The 18961-nt window shown below is 33.8% G+C and overlaps 1 protein-coding gene and 5 long non-coding RNA genes across 6 annotated transcripts; 5 read left to right on the top strand and 1 right to left on the bottom strand.

The window, feature by feature from the left end:
• Positions 1-269: 269 nt before the first annotated feature.
• LOC116165961 lies at positions 270-18306 on the bottom strand (the record flags this gene model as incomplete). The annotated part of the gene is given in 4 exon segments (XM_031480750.1): positions 270-305; positions 12385-12552; positions 16869-17010; positions 17531-18306. Coding segments are annotated over 3 exon segments (250 nt in total), but the record flags the coding sequence as incomplete, so codon positions are not given.
• Positions 1359-2146, top strand: LOC116165963. The gene is made up of 2 exons (XR_004144221.1): positions 1359-1696; positions 1752-2146. It is a non-coding gene; the product is annotated as an uncharacterized LOC116165963 (long non-coding RNA).
• Positions 3541-4350, top strand: LOC116165962. The gene is made up of 2 exons (XR_004144220.1): positions 3541-3921; positions 3977-4350. It is a non-coding gene; the product is annotated as an uncharacterized LOC116165962 (long non-coding RNA).
• On the top strand, positions 5276-6368 carry LOC116165965. Its single transcript, XR_004144223.1, has 2 exons — positions 5276-5939; positions 5995-6368. It is a non-coding gene; the product is annotated as an uncharacterized LOC116165965 (long non-coding RNA).
• Positions 7662-8468, top strand: LOC116165966. The gene is made up of 2 exons (XR_004144224.1): positions 7662-8033; positions 8088-8468. It is a non-coding gene; the product is annotated as an uncharacterized LOC116165966 (long non-coding RNA).
• On the top strand, positions 9782-10566 carry LOC116165964. The gene is made up of 2 exons (XR_004144222.1): positions 9782-10130; positions 10186-10566. It is a non-coding gene; the product is annotated as an uncharacterized LOC116165964 (long non-coding RNA).
• Positions 18307-18961: the final 655 nt, after the last annotated feature.

Below are 18961 nucleotides of genomic sequence, written 5' to 3'. Positions count from 1 at the left end.
TTTTGTTCTCATTTAAAGCTACTAGTAGTGAAACACCATAGTCACATTGATTGACTATTAGTTTACTAGTAGCTACCTAAAGTAAATCCTCGATGACGGATGGACCGGAATGATGATGATGATGGCGCCGAATCACTCACCCCTACAACAATAATATTATCCAGTAAACGTGTAAACAGGATTTCATTGTCCTACCTAAATTTTGTTGACGATTGCAGAGTTGACTAGTTCCTTCGGTCTTCGTATCGGAAAAGCGTCGTCGTTTTAGATAGCTAGCGATGGAGGTAGGTACTGCTTGAGACCGGCTAAAAAGTGAAGTCTGATTAAAAAATATCTTGTGATGGGTAAGTATATATAACCCAAAAGAGCTGAGATATTGTTCATATTGAAATTTTGAGGCCATTACCCATACGTATGGCATTTCAATAAATGTAAATAAGTACTAGAGTTTTTATGATACGAAAATATGAAATTAGTATTCATTCTTTCCGCGCGTTAACAAATCAATTGTTGGGAACATGAAGCCATTGTAATTCAATAAATAATGACGAAACGATAATGCAGCAACCAATTATAAATGCTGAAGTTTATGTGTTTTGTAAATCTTTGATCTTGTACTGCCTAAATGTTGCAACACAAAGCAAAATTTCAAAATTATATCGTTTCGACATCTAACGTTATTTCTCTGAACTGAATTGTAAATGTTACCAATAAATGCAGGGCACTAACTTATTACCATCATAATGTGACATTCTATTCGCATAGATGTCGCTACCGTAAGACAGAAACCTGCAACTAACCTACTAGTAATAATATGATCGATTCAGCAAACTAACGTCAGATGTCAGAACGATGTATATTTTAAATTTAAAAAAACCAACATGTAATTTTGATTTGATACATTTAGACAGTATGTACTTTATTTCTTACTCTAAGGTATATACAAGTAACAAATTTACAAAACACTAAAACTTCAGCGTTTATAAATGATTGCTGCATTACTTTTCATCATTGTTTAATAACAACAAACGATTAGTTTACGCGCGGAAAGAATGAATACTAAATTCATATTTTTGTTTCATAAAACCACTTCGAGTACTTATTTACACCATTTTAAATTTAATGAAATGCCGTTCGTAAGGCTTTAATAGACTCGTTAGGAAAGTACACCCTGGTGTGTAGGCAACTCGTCTAACCCCATGACTTGAAAAGCGGCCATGTTTTTTGCCATTTTGTATGTATAGAACACGAAATCTAAAGGCGAAGGACCAGGAGAACATAAACCAAGAAAGATTTTTGTACATTATTGCTGTTTGAAATGAAAATGCCGATAATGTCGTTTCCTATATTGACTGAGTAGAAAATTAAACTCAAAGGCTGAAACCGTTGTTTACTTTTTCATCATTAAAGTGAACGTTTTTTTTTTGTAATTCTTCCTGCTCCTACTATTTCAAAATATGAAAATGGAACTTCAATTGAAAGTTTCGTTCATGGAATCGACTCTCATGTTCGGTCTGGCTATTGGGTGAAATGGAACTTATTGCTCTGGCTTAGCTGATCCCAATGCAGGGGGGTTTGGGATGGAAAACTTGGTCTTGGGCTTGCTGTTGAAACAGTTACACAGTACTCATATAGACGTTAGCGTAATTAAGACCAATGGCCACTTTCAAAGTACATAACCAGATCGAAAGCCTCGGTAGGTAATTAAACTACAAATTATAATTTCTTTCCCGCTTACTGACACTTTTTAGGGTCACTTTTCGTATTGCAATTGAAGATAAAGTGATTCCAAGATGAGAAGTTCCACAAAAAACTTGAGACAAATACCAACAGAAATATCTTTTGGGTTGTTTTAGAAAAGCAGACCCATTCTGCCAAGAGAGACAAGGGTTAAACTTCCTTACAAATCCGTGGCGGATATTCAGTAATTAGAAGGACATCCTATTTATCACAAGAAGCAAATGCACATTAGTAGATTTTGTAGTATCAATTTGTTAAACTATTTGTGTTTGTTTATCTGCAGTATAAGTTATGCATGCACGAATTTGCTTATGCTTTGTGATGTATTTATGTTCTTAGATATAAATTTCTGGTTTCCAAGAGGTTCGAATTTGGCAAATAAACAGATAATTAAATATTCAATGTTCGTAATGAGTTCTATTTTCAAAAAAGGTTTAAAAATGGCCTCAATTCTTAGTAAATGGTTACCAAGTTTGTAAAGAAATGCTACACTGAAAACAATGCATAAAGAGGCCCTTATACGGTATGATATCTGTCAAAGCCATTACTTTTGACCAATTGCAACAACAAATCGATAGTGTATGTGAAGATGATTAACGATTTACTTAATCAAATAGAACAGTGGATGGCTCTTTACGATCAATGATTCGTTGATGGTCTCAGTCTAACGTATACAATTATTTGAGCACGTTAATGTTCAGTTTCAAACATGGTAACGATCGATCCTTTTGTGTCAGAGTGGTAAGTTTGGAGCAACCTACTGTCACGATATCCTAAGAGATTGATCGTAACGACGGATCATTCCTATGGGGCCTATCATGATGAAGTTGATCATCCAGAGGTAAACACATACCAAGTGTTGGAGATAAATAAAGTTAATGGTGTACTGAAGTTTATGTGTTTTGTAAATTTGTTATTAACAGGTGATCAAAAATGAGTTGCTGTCGAGTCGCCTTTGGAAGTTCAAGTTAAATACGATTTACCATGTAAACAAAAGTTCCAAAGGTGACTTGACAGCAACTCATTTTTGATCACACCATTGAATAATTCAATGATCACACAGTAGTACATCTGTAATTAATTATCTACATTCCCTCTGTTTTTTTATGGTTGTTCCTAAAATTAAAAAGATAATATGGTTCTGACATCTAATGTTAGTTTGCTGCATCGATTATATTATTACTGGTAGGTTAGCTGTAGTTTTCTGTCATACAGTAGCGACATCTACACGAATACGAGGCCACATTATGATGGTAATAATTTAGTTCCCTGCATTTAATGGTAACCTTTACAATTCAGTTCAAGGAAATAACGTCAGATGTCGAGACAATGTATTTTTTTAAATTTTACTCGTTATTACATTTAGGCAGTACAAGATAACAAATTTACAAAATACATAATCTTCAGCATTTATAATTGGTTGCTGTATTAACATTTCGTCATTATTCAATTACAATGGTTTTTACGTTCGTAACAATTGATTTGTTTACGCTCGGAAAGAATGACTATTAATTTCATATTTGCCTCTCATAAAACCTCTAAAGTACTTATTTACATCATTCCAATCCCGTACGTACGGTTAATGGTCTCAAAATTCTAATATATACTTTAAAAATGTATAAAAATGCTTTATTAGGAGCGTTAGGATTGAGCCCCCTGGTGTATAGGCAACTCGTCATACTCGATGACAGAAAAACCGGCCATGTTTTTTGCCATTTTGTATATATATAGAACAAAAAATCTGAAGCCGGACGACCAGGAGAACATGAACTGAAAAAGGAAATTTTTTACAAGTTTACATGTTAATTTAAATTTCGATAATATCGTTTCCTATATTTTGTGGTAAAATTAACCTCAAATAGTTATTTACTTTTTTCATTATTAAAATGAACATTTTTTTGTAATTCTTCTTGCTCTTACAAGTTCAAAATAAGAAAATGGAATTTCAATTGAAAGCTTCATTCATGGAATCGTCGCAAGTTCGGTCTGGCTTTTGGGTAAAATCGAGGGTAAAATGGAACTTATCGCTCTGGTTCAGCCGATCCGAAGAAGGAAGAAGGAGAAAAGGGAGTTTGAAATGTAAAGCTAGGTCTGGACATTACTGTTGAAAGAGATATGCAGTGCTCATATAGCAGTTAGCATAATTAAGACTCACTTTACATTACCAGATCAAAAGTCTTGGTACGTAATTAAAATATAAATTATAATTTCTTTTGCACTTACTGACACTTATTAGGGTTACTTTCGAAGTGCAATTGATGGTAAACTGAATCCAATACAAAAAGTTCCATAAGAAACTTGAGATAAGTACTAACGGAAGATCCTTGTAGGTAGATTTACAAAAGCGGACACATTCTGCCAAGGGGGACAAGAAACGTTAAAGTTGCTTACAAATGCGTAGCAGATATTCAGTGATCAGGACATTCCATTCATCACAAGAAGCAAACGAATATTATTCGATGTTGTAGTATCAATTTTGTTTATCCGTAGTATAAGGTTATGCATGCACAAATTCGCTTATGCTTTTTTAGAGATGTATATTCCTTAGATGTAAATTTCATATTATTCCAAGAGGTTCGAATTTGGCAAATAAACAGTCTGTGTAATGTTTGTAATGAGTTCTATTTCCAAAAAAGTTTTAAAAATGGCCTCAATTCTTAGTAAAGGTTACCAAGTTTGTTAAGAAATACGGTATGACTGATCTGTCAAAGCCATTATTTCTGACCAATTGAAACAACAAATCGATAGTGTACGTGAAGATCGTTAACGATTTACTTAATCAAATAGGATAGTGGATGGCTCTTTACAATCAATGATTCGTTGATGGTCTCAGTCTAACGTATTGAATTATTTAAGCAAGTTAATGGAGTGGTAAGTTTTGAGCAATCTACTGTCACGATATCCTTTCAGATTGATCGTAACGACGGATCATTCCTATGGGGCCTATCATGAAGTCGATTATCTGGTCGAAAACCCATTCCAAGTGTTAGGAACATAAAAGTTAATGAAGTACACAGCAACCAATTATAAACGCTGAAGTTTATGTGTTTTGTAAATTTGTTACTTGTACATACTGCCGATTAGTATCAAAATTATCTAATTTAGTTTTTTAATTGTAGTTCCTAAAGTGTAAAAGAAAATATCCTTCTGACATCTAATGTTAGTTTGCTGAATCGATTATATTCTGACTAGTAGGTTAGCTGCAGTTTTCTGACATACAGTAGCGACATCTATGCGAATACGATGTAACATTATGATGGCAATAATTCAGTGCCCTGCATTCAATGGTAACAAGTACAATTCAGTTCAAGGAAATTACGTTAGATGTCGAAAGAAATATTTGTTGAAATTTTGCTTTTTATTACTGCATTTAGACAGTACAAGATCAAGAATTTACAAAACACATAAACGTCAGCATTTATAATTGGTTGGTGCATTAAAGTTTCATCATTTTTTATTCGATTACAATGGTTTCACGTTCCCAACAATTGATTTGTTTACGCGCGGAAAGAATGACTATTAATTTCATGTTTGCCTTTCATAAAACTTCTCTAGTACTTATTTACATCATTCCAATCCCGTACGTACGGTTAATGGTCTCAAAATTCCAATATATACTTAAAAAATGTATAAAAATGCTATATTAGGAGCGTTAGGATTATGCCCCCTAGTGTATAGGCAACTCGTCATACTTGATGACAGAAAACCGGCCATGTTTTTTTTACTATTTTGTACATACAGAACATAAAATTTGAAGACGGACGACCAGGAGAACATGAACTGTGGAAGGATTAATTTTTATTATTAGGATGTTTTCCATTATAATGCCGATAATATCGTTTCCTATATTTTGTGGTAAAATTAACCTCAAATAGTTCTTTACTTTTTAATTATTAAAATGAACTTTTTGTAATTCTTCTTGCTCTTACAAGTTCAAAATAAGAAAATGGAATTTCAATTGAAAGTTTTATTAATGGAATCGTCGCAAGTTCGGTCTGGCTTTTGGGTAAAATGGAATTTATCGCTCTGGTTCATCCGATCCGAAGACCCTGTGGTTCTTTATGGATGGGAAAGCATGCAAAGGAGAAATGGGGGTTTGAAATGTAAAGCTAGGTCTGGACACTGCTGTTGAAAGGGTTACGCAGTACTCATATAGACGGTAGCATAATTAAGACTACATTACCAGATCGAAAGCTTTGGTACGTAATTAAAATATAAATTATAATTTCTTTTGCACTTACTGACACTTATTAGGGTAACTTTCGAAATGCAATTAATGGTAAACTGAATCCAATATCAGAAGTTCCACAAGAAACTTGAGACAAGTACTAACGGAAGATTCTTTTGGGTAGTTTTGGAAAAGCGGACACATTCTGCCAAGGGAGATAAGAAACTGGTTAAACTGTCCGTAACAGATATTCAGTGAGCAGAAGGACTTCCCATTCATCACAACAAGCAAACGAACATTAGTCGATTTTGTAGTACCAGTTTGTTAAACGATTCCTGTTTGTTTATCTGTAGTATAAGTCACTCATGCATGAATTCGCTTATGCTTTTTTAGAGATGTATTTATTTCGTTATTATTCCAAAAGGTTCGAATTTGGCAAATAAACAGTCTGTGTAATTAAGTCATCATTGTTTGTAATGAGTTCTATTTCCAAAAAAGTTTTAAAAATGGCCTCAATTCTTAGTAAATGGTTACCAAGTTTGTTAAGAAATGCTACACTGAAAACAATGCATAAAGAGGCCCTTATTTGGTATAGCTGATTAGTCAAAGCCATTATTTCTGACCAATTGAAACAACAAATCGATAATGTATGTGAAGATCGTTAACGATTTACTTAATCAAATAGGACAGTGGATGGCTCTTTACGATCAACGATTCGATGACAGTCTCGATCTGACGTATTGAATAATTTTAGCACGTTAACGTTGAGTTTCAACCATGGTAATGATCGATCCTTTCGTGTGAGAATGGTAAATTTTGAGCAATCTACAGTCACGATACCCTTTCAGATTGATCGTAACGGACGGATCATTCCTATGGGGCCTATCATGATGAAGTGGATCATCCAGAGTGTCGGAGACATAAAAGTTAATGGTGTACACAGCAACCAATTATAAATGCTGAAGTTTATGTGTTTTGTAAATTTGTTACTTGTACATACTGCCGAAAAGTAACAAAATTATCTACAATCCCTCTGTTTTTTAATTGTAGTTCCTAAGGTTTAAAAGAACATATCCTTTTGCCATCTAATGTTAGTTTGCTGAATCGATTATATTTTGATTAGTAGGTTAGCTGCAGTTTCCTGTCATACTGTAACGACAGCTATGCGAATACGATGTAACATTATGATGGCAATAATTCAGTGCCCTGCATTCAATGGTAACAAGTACAATTCAGTTCAAGGAAATTACGTTAGATGTCGAAAGAAATATTTGTTGAAATTTTGCTTTTTGTTACTGCGTTTAGACAGTACAAGATCAAAAATTTACAAAACACATAAACGTCAGCATTTATAATTGGTTGGTGCATTAAAGTTTCATCATTTTTTATTCAATTACAATGGTTTCACGTTCCCAACAATTGATTTGTTTACGCGCGGAAAGAATGACTATTAATTTCATGTTTGCCTTTCATAAAACCTCTCTAATACTTATTTACATCATTCCAATTTCGTGCATCCGGTTAATGGTCTCAAAATTCCAATATATACTTTAAAAATGCTATATTAGGAGCGTTAAGATTATGCCCCCTGGTGTGTAGGCAACTAGTCATACTCGATGACAGAAAAACCGGCCATGTTTTTTTCCATTTTGTATATATAGAACATAAAATCTGAAGCCGGACGACCAGGAGAACATGAACTTCAGAAGGATTAATTTTCAATATTAGAAGGTTAATTTTAATGCCAATAATATCGTTTTCTATATTTTGTGGTTAAATTAACCTCAAATAGTTATTTACTTTTTAATTATTAAAATGAACGTTTTTTTGTAATTCTTCTTGCTCTTACAAGTTCAAAATAAGAAAATGGAATTTAAATGGAAAGTTTCATTCATGGAATCATCGCAAGTTCGGTCTGGCTTTTGGGTAAAATGGAATTTATCGCTCTGGTTCATCCGATCCGAAGACCCTGTGGTTCTTTATGGATGGGAAAGCATGCAAAGAAGAAAATGGGGTTTGAAATGTATAGCTAGGTCTGGACATTGCTGTTGAAAGAGATATGCAGTGCTCATATAGACATTAGCATAATTAAGACTCGCTTTACATTACCAGATCGAAAGCCTTGGTACTTAATTAAAATATAAATTAAATTTCTTTTGCACTTACTGACACTTATTAGGATCACTTTCCAAATGCGCAATTGATGGTAAACTGAATCCATTACAAAAAGTTCCACAAGAAACTTGAAACAAGTACTAACGGAAGATTCTTTCGGGTAGCTTTAGAAAAGCAGACACATTCTGCCAAGGGAGACAGGAAACTGGTTAAACTGGCTTACAAGTCCGTAACAGATATTCAGTGAACAGGAGGACTTCCCATTTATCACAAGAAGCAAACGAACATTAGTCGATTTTGTAGTATCAGTTTGTTAAACGATTCCTGTTTGTTTATTCGTAGTATAAGTTACGCATGCATGAATTCGCTTATGCTTTTTTAGAGATGTATTTATTTCGTTATTGTTCCAAAAGGTTTGAATTTGGCAAATAAACAGTCTGTGTAATTAAGTCATCAATGTTTGTAATGAGTTCTATTTCCAAAATAGTTTTAAAAATGGCCTCAATTCTTAGTAAATGTTTACCAAGTTTGTTAAGAAATGCTACACTGAAAACAATGCATAAAGAGGCCCTTATACGGTATGACTGATCTGTCAGCCATTATATCTGACCAATTGAAACAACAAATCGATAGTGTACGTGAAGATCGTTAACGATTTACTTAATCAAATGGGACAGTGGATGGCTCTTTACGATCAATGATTCGATAATGGTCTTAATCTAACGTATAGAATTATTTGAGCACGTTAATGTTCAGTTTCAAAGATGGTAACGATCGATCCTTTTGTGTCAGAGTGGTAAGTTTTGAGCAACCTACTGTCACGATATCCTAAGAGATTGATCGTAACGACGGATCATTCCTATGGGGCCTATCATGATGAAGTTGATCCTCCAGAGGTAAACACATACCAAGTGTCGGAGATAAATAAAGTTAATGATGTACTGAAGTTTATGTGTTTTGTAAATCTGTTACTTTTACATCTGTAATTATCTACATTCCCTCTGTTTTTTTATGGTTGTTCCTAAAATTTAAAAGAACATATCCTTCTGACATCTAATGTTAGTTTGCTGAATCGATTACATTCTGACTAGTAGGTTAGCTGCATTTTTCTGTCACACAGTAGCGACATCTACACGAATACGAGGCCACATTATGATGGTAATAATTTAGTGCCCTGCATTTAATGGTAACCTTTACAATTCAGTTCAAGGAAATAACGTCAGATGTCGAGACAATGTATTTTTTTAAATTTTACTTAGTTATTACATTTAGGCAGTACAAGATAACAAATTTACAAAATACAAAATCTTCAACATTGATTATAATTGGTTGCTGTATTAACATTTCGTTATTGTTTATTCGATTACAATGGATCCACGTTCGCAACAATTGATTTGTTTACGCGCGGAAAGAATGACTGTTAATTTCATATTTTCCTTTCATAAAACCTCTAAAGTACTTATTTACATCATTCCAATCCCGTACGTACGGGTAATGGTCTCAAAATTCTAATATATACTTTAAAAATGTATAAAAATGCTTTATTAGGAGCGTTAGGATTGGGCCCCCTCGTGTATAGGCAACTCGTCATACTCGATGATTGAAATCCCGCCATGTTTTTTTTGCTATTTTGTATATACAGAACATAAAATCTGAAGCCGGACGACCAGGAGAACATGAACTTAAGAAGAAATTAATTAGCAAAATCATTTGTTATTAGAAATGTCGATAATATCGTTTCCTATATTTTGTGGTAAAATTAACTTCAAATAGTTATTTACTTTTTTCATTTTAAAAAAGAACGTTTTTTTGTAATTCTTCTTGTTCTACAAGTTCAAAATAAGAAAATGGAATTTCAATTGAAAGTTTCATTCATGGAATCGTCGCAAGTTCGGTCTGGCTTTTGGGTAAAATGGAACTTATCGCTCTGGTTCAGCCGATCCGGAGACCCTGTGGTTCTTGATGGATGGGAAAGCATGCAAAGGAGAAAAGGGGGTTTGAAATGTAAAGCTAGGTCTGGACATTACTGTTGAAAGAGATATGCAGTGCTCATATAACACGTTAGCATAATTAAGACTCACTTTACATTACCAGATTGAAAGCTTTGGTACATAATTAAAATATAAATTATAATTTCTTTTGCACTTACTGACACTTATTAGGGTAACCTTCGAAATGCAATTAATGGTAAACTGAGTCCAATACCAGAAGTTCCACAAGAAACTTGAGACAAGTACTAACGGAAGATTCTTTCGGGTAGCTTTAGAAAAGCGGACACATTCTGCCAAGGGAGACACGAAACTGGTTAAACTGCTTACAAATCCATAACAGATATTCAGTGAGCAGAAGGACTTCCCATTCATTACAAGAAGCAAACGAACAGTCGATTTTGTAGTATCAGTTTGTTAAACGATTCCTGTCTGTTTATCCGTAGTATAAGTTACGCATGCATGAATTCGCTTATGCTTTTTTAGAGATGTATTTATTCCGTTATTGTTCCAAAAGGTTTGAATTTGGCAAATAAACAGTGTGTAATTAAGTCATTAATGTTTGTAATGAGTTCTATTTCCAAAAGTTTTAAAAATGGCCTCAATTCTTAGTAAATGGTTACCAAGTTTGTTAAGAAATGCTACACTGAAAACGATGAATAAAGAGGCCCTTATACGGTATGACATCTGTCAAAGCCATTATTTCTGACCAATTGAAACAACAAATCGATAGTGTACGTGAAGATGGTTAACGATTTACTTAATCAAATAGAACAGTGGATGGTTCTTTACGATCAATGATTCGATAATGGTCTCAGTCTAACGTATAGAATTATTTGAGCACGTTAATGTTCAGTTTCAAAGATGGTAACGATCAATCCTTTTGTGTCAGAGTGGTAAGTTTTGAGCAATCTACTGTCACGATATCCTAGGAGATTGATCATAACGACGGATCATTCCTATGGGGCTATCATGATGAAGTCCATCATCCAGAGGTAAACACATACCAAGTGTCGGAGATAAATAAAGTTAATGGTGAACTGAAGTTTATGTGTTTTGTAAATTTGTTACTAGTACATTTGTAATTATCTACATTCCCTTTGTTTTTTTATGGTTGTTCCTAAAATTTAAAAAGAACATATCCTTCTGACATCTAATGTCAGTTAGCTGAATCGATTATATTATTACTGGTAGGTTAGCTGCAGTTTTCTGTCATACAGTAGCGACATCTACACGTATACGAGGCCACATTATGATGGTAATAATTTAGTTCCCTGCATTTAATTGTAACCTTTACAATTCAGTTCAAGGAAATAACGTCAGATGTCGAGACGATGTATTTTTTTAAATTTTACTTAGTTATTACATTTAGGCAGTACAAGATAACAAATTTACAAAATACATAATCTTCAACATTTATAATTGGTTGCTGTATTAACATTTCGTCATTGTTTATTCGATTACAATGGTTTTTACGTTCGTAACAACTGATTTGTTTATGCTAGGAAAGAATGACTATTAATTTCATATTTGCCTTTCATAAAACCTCTCTAGTACTTATTTATATCATTTCAATTCCGTACGTAGGGTTAATGGCCTCAAAATTCTAATATATACTTTAAAAATGTATAAAAATGCTTTATTAGGCCCCTTAGGATCGTGCCCCCTGGTGTATAGGCAACTCGTCATACTCGATGACTAAAAAACCGGCCATGTTTTTTGCCATTTTGTAGAGAACTAAAAATCGGAAGACGGACGACCAGGGGAGAACATGAACTGAGGAAGGATATATTTTCATTAATCAGGTGTTTATTATTTAGCCGATAATATCGTTGCGGACGTGCTTCATCTGGCTGTTCTAGTGACATGCTAAAAACTCTTTTAAGTATGATTCACACGAAAGTGCCTTTAGATATGGCCTACACGAAGTTAAGGATTGGGGGTATTAAAGAAGCGTCTTTTAAGACATCTTGAGCGACGGACCACCCACAATCTACATTGATTTGAATGTCAAAAAATACGGCTCAATAACACGATCCCCATCATGTTACATCTAAGCACCAATTTGAAACCATTTTATTGTTTAATTATACTATTAGGTACTTAGCACGACCCGGTCGCACTATAGAAAGTCAATTTAATTTTTTTAAAAATAGTAGGCCTCTTTTTCTATTTAAGCTTTTAACAATGACTCAATCGCCCCGTCAAAAAGGTTTTAGCAGGAGATAAATATATTAAAAGTACACTTCCTCCTCCAAAACTAAGGTTTCCGTGTCCGAACGTATTTGCAAAAAGTAGGTAAACCTGGGTGAAAACTCCTCGATGCACCACCTAATCTATTGCATTAATTATTGTCATAAAGTCAAAACTCACTCTTTTCCCGTGAAGTATCGACATCTCGGGCAGCATCGCGTTGGTAATCGAAGAAATAAATCCATAAACATTCCATCAGGAGCAATGGAAGTTGAAATATTTGTCGCACCCGGATATTCTGTTCCAAAGTGGTGTTGGACAAAGCGGAGCATATTTTCATCTTTTTATCTGCAAGAAGAAAATAGGTGAAAACTTCCCTTACCCACCCTAAATATAAAACGTCATACGCGCGGAGCACATACAACAAATATTATTGGCGATTCATTCGCAAATGATTTACGTTAAGGAATACATAAATTTGTAACTGCGAATTGCGATATAGATAAACAGAAACGCGGTGCATGTTACTTGACCACACGCTTACAAAACCTGAGGGTGACGCACCCGAAACAATTCATGTAGGTACAGTGATTTTCCTTTGTTTTTCTCTACACACTTTATCTTCACCACACCAGACCACATTACTACATCCTTACTGTTTAGAATCTTACATACCTAGTATATCATGTATCTCCTCCTTGGAGACATCAAATAAAAGTTCTTCAGAAACAGCTTAATAAAAATACCTACTGCATAAAAATTTATGGGCAAAAAACCGATTTCTAAAAAAATTAAAAGGCTATCACCTTTGATGTAGCGGTTCCATAAGGGAAATGCTGGTCTGAGATTCTACAGGCAACAATCTATACGAAAAAGTCTTTTTCCGGTCGATTCAACATTTGCCGATTTTCGGTGAAATAGCAAAATTATACTCTAGCCTAGCCTATAAATGCTGTCGAAGAAATGGCTTGTTCTGAAATAAATTTTTTTATAGATTTTGTCATGTAGATTCCAAAACAGACCAGAATTTTCCAGATACATGAAAAGAAATGTGCAACAAAAGCGATGCCCAAAGAAAGCGGAAAAATAGTTTGAGGCAGGGACCCAATCTTGAACATTCAGGTAGTTCAGGTCAGAATCTATAAGAAAAAGTCATTTTCTGATAGACCTAAAATTTGTTGACTTTCAGTGCGAACAAATTTTGTCGTATAGGATACAAAAGGTTAAGAATTTTCAAGATTGGACGATTACAGAAAAAGTGATTGGCAAAAGAACTGATTTCCACCTAATAACTTTTTAATTAGAGGTCCAATCATGACAATTTTGATTATTTTCTTCTATCGAAAAATTACTGATCCGAATACGAACGGGAAAAAACTTTTCTTTATAGATTTTGAACTGTCGAATAAAATGTGCAGGTTCGAACGAAAACTTTATAAACTTTGTAACGGTGCACTGCAAAAGTTACAACCCCTCTAATCAATGATTGCGACGCATGCAAGTGCAGATTTACTAAAAATTACGTTAAGTTTAGAACGAGAATAAAATTTACATTTAGAGGGCAGTTTCGGGGTTGCATATAGATCAATTAAACATAATCGATCAAAGAAACTAAAATTTTCGGAGCGCTGGAAGAGTTACAACCCCCCTAATCAACGATTGCAATGCATGTAAGTGTAGATTTACTAAAAATTACATTAAGTTTAAAACGAGAATGAAATTTATTTTTAGAGGGCAGTTTCGGGGTTACATATAGATCATTTAAACATAATCGATCAAAGAAACTAAAATTTTCGGTTCGCTGCAAAAGTTACAACCCCCCTATTCAAAGATTGCGATGCATGTAAGTGTAGATTGGAAGTGAGAAATTACTATTAAACTACGTAAGTTTAACAAAGAATAAAAGTTAATTTTAGAGGGCAGTTTCGAGGTTGCATATATATCATTTAAACATAATCGATAAAAGAAACTAAAATTTTCGGTCCGCTACAAAAGTTACAACCCCCAAATCAAAGATTGCGATGCATGTAAGTGTAGATTTACTAAAAAATTACGTTAAGTTTAAAACGAAAATGAAATTTATTTTTAGAGGGCTGTTCCGGGGTTGCATATAGATCAATTAAACATAATCGATAAAAGAAACTAAAATTTTCGGTGCGCTGCAAAAGTTACAACCCCTCTAATCAATGATTGCGATGCATGTAGGTGTAGATTTACTAAAAATTACGTTAAGCTTAAAACGAGAATGAAATTTATTTTTAGAGGGCAGTTTCGGGGTTGCGTATAGATCATTTAAACATAATCGATCAGCGAAACTAAAATTTTCTGTCCGCTGCAAAAGTTACAACCCCCAAATCAAAGATTGCGGTGCATGTAAGTGTAGATTTACTAAAAATTACGTTAAGTTTAAAACGAGAATGAAATTTATTTTTAGAGGGCAGTTTCGGGGTTGCATATATATCATTTAAACATAATCGATTAAAGAATCTAAAATTTTCGGTGCGCTGCAAAAGTTACAACCCCTCTAATCAATGATTGCGATGAATGTAAGTGTAGATTTACTAAAAATTACGTTAAGTTTAAAACGAAAATGAAATTTAGTTTTAGAGGGCTGTTTCGGGGTTGAATATATATCATTTAAACATAATCGATTAAAGAATCTAAAATTTTCTGTCCGCTGCAAAAGTTACAACCCCCAAATCAATGATTGCGGTGCATGTAAGTGTAGATTTACTAAAAATTACGTTAAGTTTAAAACGAGAATGAAATTTATTTTTAGAGGGCAGTTTCGAGAGACATATATATCATTTAAACATAATCGATCAAAGAAACTAAAATTTTCTGTTCGCTGCAAAAGTTACAACCCCCCCTGGTCAACGGTGCTATGCATGTAAGTGTAGATTTACTAAAAATTACATTAAGTTTAAAACGAAAATGAAATTTATTTTTAGAGGGCAGTTTCGAGGTTGCTTATAGATCATTTAAACAAAATCGATCAAAGAAACTAAAATTTTCGGTCCGCTGCAAAAGTTACAACCCCCAAATCAAAGATTGCGATGCATGTAAGTGTAGATTTACTAAAAATTACGTTAGTTTAAACGAAAATGAAATTTATTTTTAGAGGGCAGTTTCGGGGTTGCTTATAATCATTTAAACATAATCGATCAAAGAAACAAATAATGCGCTGCAAAAGTTACAACCCCTTCGATCTATACGAGTAAGTAGGTTTAAAACGAAAATGAAATTTAGTTTTAGAGGGCTGTTTCGGGGTTGAATATATATCATTTAAACATAATCGATTAAAGAATCTAAAATTTTCTGTCCGCTGCAAAAGTTACAACCCCCAAATCAATGATTGCGGTGCATGTAAGTGTAGATTTACTAAAAATTACGTTAAGTTTAAAACGAGAATGAAATTTATTTTTAGAGGGCAGTTTCGAGAGACATATATATCATTTAAACATAATCGATCAAAGAAACTAAAATTTTCTGTTCGCTGCAAAAGTTACAACCCCCCCTGGTCAACGGTGCTATGCATGTAAGTGTAGATTTACTAAAAATTACATTAAGTTTAAAACGAAAATGAAATTTATTTTTAGAGGGCAGTTTCGAGGTTGCTTATAGATCATTTAAACAAAATCGATCAAAGAAACTAAAATTTTCGGTCCGCTGCAAAAGTTACAACCCCCAAATCAAAGATTGCGATGCATGTAAGTGTAGATTTACTAAAAATTACATTAAGTTTAAAACGAAAATGAAATTTATTTTTAGAGGGCAGTTTCGAGGTTGCTTATAGATCATTTAAACAAAATCGATCAAAGAAACTAAAATTTTCGGTCCGCTGCAAAAGTTACAACCCCCAAATCAAAGATTGCGATGCATGCAAGTGTAGATTTACTAAAAAATTACGTTCAGTTTAAAACGAAAATGAAATTTATTTTTAGAGGGCTGTTCCGGGGTTACATATATATCATTTAAACATAATCGATCAAAGAAAATAAAATTTTCGGTGCGCTGCAAGAGTTACAACCCCCCTAATCAACGATTGCAATGCATGTAAGTGTAGATTTACTAAAAATTACGTTAAGTTCAGAACGAGAATGAAATTTACATTTAGAGGGCAGTTTCGGGGTTGCATATAGATCATTTAAATATAATCGATCAAAGAAACAAAAATTTTCGGTACGCTTCAAAAGTTACAACCCCCTTAATCAATGATTGCGATGCATGTATGTGCAGATTTACTAAGAATTACGTTAAGTTTAAAACGAGAATTAAATTTATTTTTAGAGGGCAGTTTCGGGGTTGCATATAGATCAATTAAACATAATTGGTCAAAGAAACTAAAATTTTCTCTCTATGACCAAAATATTTATTTAGAAAGAGCAAATTCAAAAATAATATGAAAATAATTTTCTCATAGGTTACTAGGTCAGTCAAACAAGACATGCAATATCAGAAAAAATGAAGCAAATGTGATTTTTTGATATGTTGTTGTCCAAAGACTTGAAGGGGATAAAATTTCCTACAATTTGTTGTAGGAAAATGTATTCACCTTTTATTTATGCATTTAGCTGCATAAAGAATGAGAGTCTGAGTTTCTCAAACTGTAGTCATTAGTGCCTGATAATTTACATTTTATTTGTAATTTGTAAGGTACTCACAAGAAATAGTGACGAAGATCTTGCAGGCCAATACCTCAAACTCCATCTTTTCCGGAAAGTTTCATCTGCAAAATGCATGGAGCGCGTAGTTGAAACGTGGCTTCACCTGGCTGCTCTAGTAGCGGCTCCAACGAGTGACATGCTAAAATGTTAAACTTTTAGGTACGGTTTCATACAATGACTCACACAAATGCACTTTTAGGTATTGATTGGACGCTATAAAAACAAGTTAATAAAGAAGAAGCGCCTTTTAATACCATTTAAAGAGTACTTTGAGGAGTGGACCACCCACAACCTACAATGCATACTGAACTTTAAAAAATACGACTCAATAACACGGTCCCCATCATCTTACCTCTAAGCACAAATTTGAAACCAATTTTATATGTAAATTACTAATTACCGATTAAATTTATTGAGCACGGTTCGATCACACTAGAAAGTTAATTTAATTTTTTTTTAAATAAGGTACCTACTGGTCGCCTTTTTTTATTTAAGCTCTAAACAATGACTCAATCACTCCGTCACAGATAAATATTTTAGTAAGAGATGAAAATGTTAAAAGCACACGAGAGTATTTGCAAAAACTTGGGTGAAAACTCCTCGATGCACCACCTAATCTATGCCATTTCATTAATTATTATCATTAAGTAAAAACTCACTCTTTTCCTGGGAAGTACACCTCGAATAGCATCGCGTTGGTGATCGAAGAACTGAATCCATAAAAATTCCATCAGAAGCAATGGACTTCTCGATGTGCCATCCACGTTGAATATAAAAATAAAACTTCATACGCGCGGAGCACATACAACCGACACTATTGGCGATTCATTCGCAAATGATTTACGTTACGAATACATAAAATTGTAAGTGCGATATAGATAAACAGAATAACAGTCGCGTGTTACGTGACTACATGCCTACGTAATCCTTATAAAGAGGATGACGCACTCAGAAAAACATATATTTACCTCTATAAGAAAAACTGATTCTCCGGTCGATTCAAAGTTTGCCGATTTTTCGCGAAATAGCCTGTCTGTCGAAACAGTGGCTTGTCCGAAATGAATCTTTTATAGACTTTGTCCTGTAGGCTCCAAAACATCCAGAATTTTCAAGACCGGACAACTACATGAAAAGTTATGTGTAAAGAACAGATGAGCAAAGAAGACTGAAAAAAGCTTTCGATGCAGTGATCCAATAATGAAAATTCTGGTCGTTTTGGATTCTTTAGGTCAAAATCTATAAAGTAGTTTTCTAATAGACTTAACATTTGTCGATTTTCAGTGAAATAGCAAGGGTCATTTTGTTTCCAGTTCAAAATCAACCGAGAAAAAACATTTTCTGAAAAGTATAGAATCCAAAACGTCGAGAATTTTCCAAGATTCGACGACTACATCAAAAGTTATTATAGTGGTCAAATCTTGAAAATTTATAAAATATGGAATTATTTACTAAAATATTAACACAAACACAAACCTACTTTATCGTTATTTTGACATAAAACACCACGACTTCGACTTACTGTTTTTAGTCACAAATTTGGTTTCCCGAAAAACTCTATTAGCGATCAGAGTGTTACAAAAAATAACACATGCACTATTAATTTCTATGGGTTCTGTACCTAACTCCGCGAATCGTCGAATTTTCGAAAAACAAAATAACACTCCGCGCTATTCGAGTGTCGCCCAAAAAAATCACCGGCACTGTCGAATTTTTTTTACTTGTCCAAGAGAGTCGACGTGCGAACCTTTAAAAAATAAATTAACACCCCGCGGCGTTAAGATTTTTCTATACTTTCCCACGCGAGGGTCTTAGTGCGAATGCTCTCCGAAAGCAACAGTTTAAGCACTTGTTTTTTCAAAGAGTTCTTTGGAAGTAGGTATAGTATAGAGCCTATAAACGACACTGTGATTTTTTTAAATGACCGAGGGGTGGTTCTAACACATTAAGGAAGAGTATTTTAGAATCAACTCATGGACTCACTTGGAGGCGAATAGTGTAATGTAAATTTAATTGCGTGATTTATTTGTGTACAATTAAATGTTAATGTTCTTATAACGTCCTTCAATAGAGTGATTTATAACGTTTCATTA

Source organism: Photinus pyralis, unplaced genomic scaffold (genome assembly GCF_008802855.1).
Source record: "Photinus pyralis isolate 1611_PpyrPB1 unplaced genomic scaffold, Ppyr1.3 Ppyr1.4_LG3a, whole genome shotgun sequence".
Lineage (NCBI taxonomy): Eukaryota > Metazoa > Arthropoda > Insecta > Coleoptera > Lampyridae > Photinus > Photinus pyralis.
The sequence above is the reverse complement of the archived record's forward strand: the minus strand, read 5'-3'. Positions and strand labels throughout refer to the sequence as shown.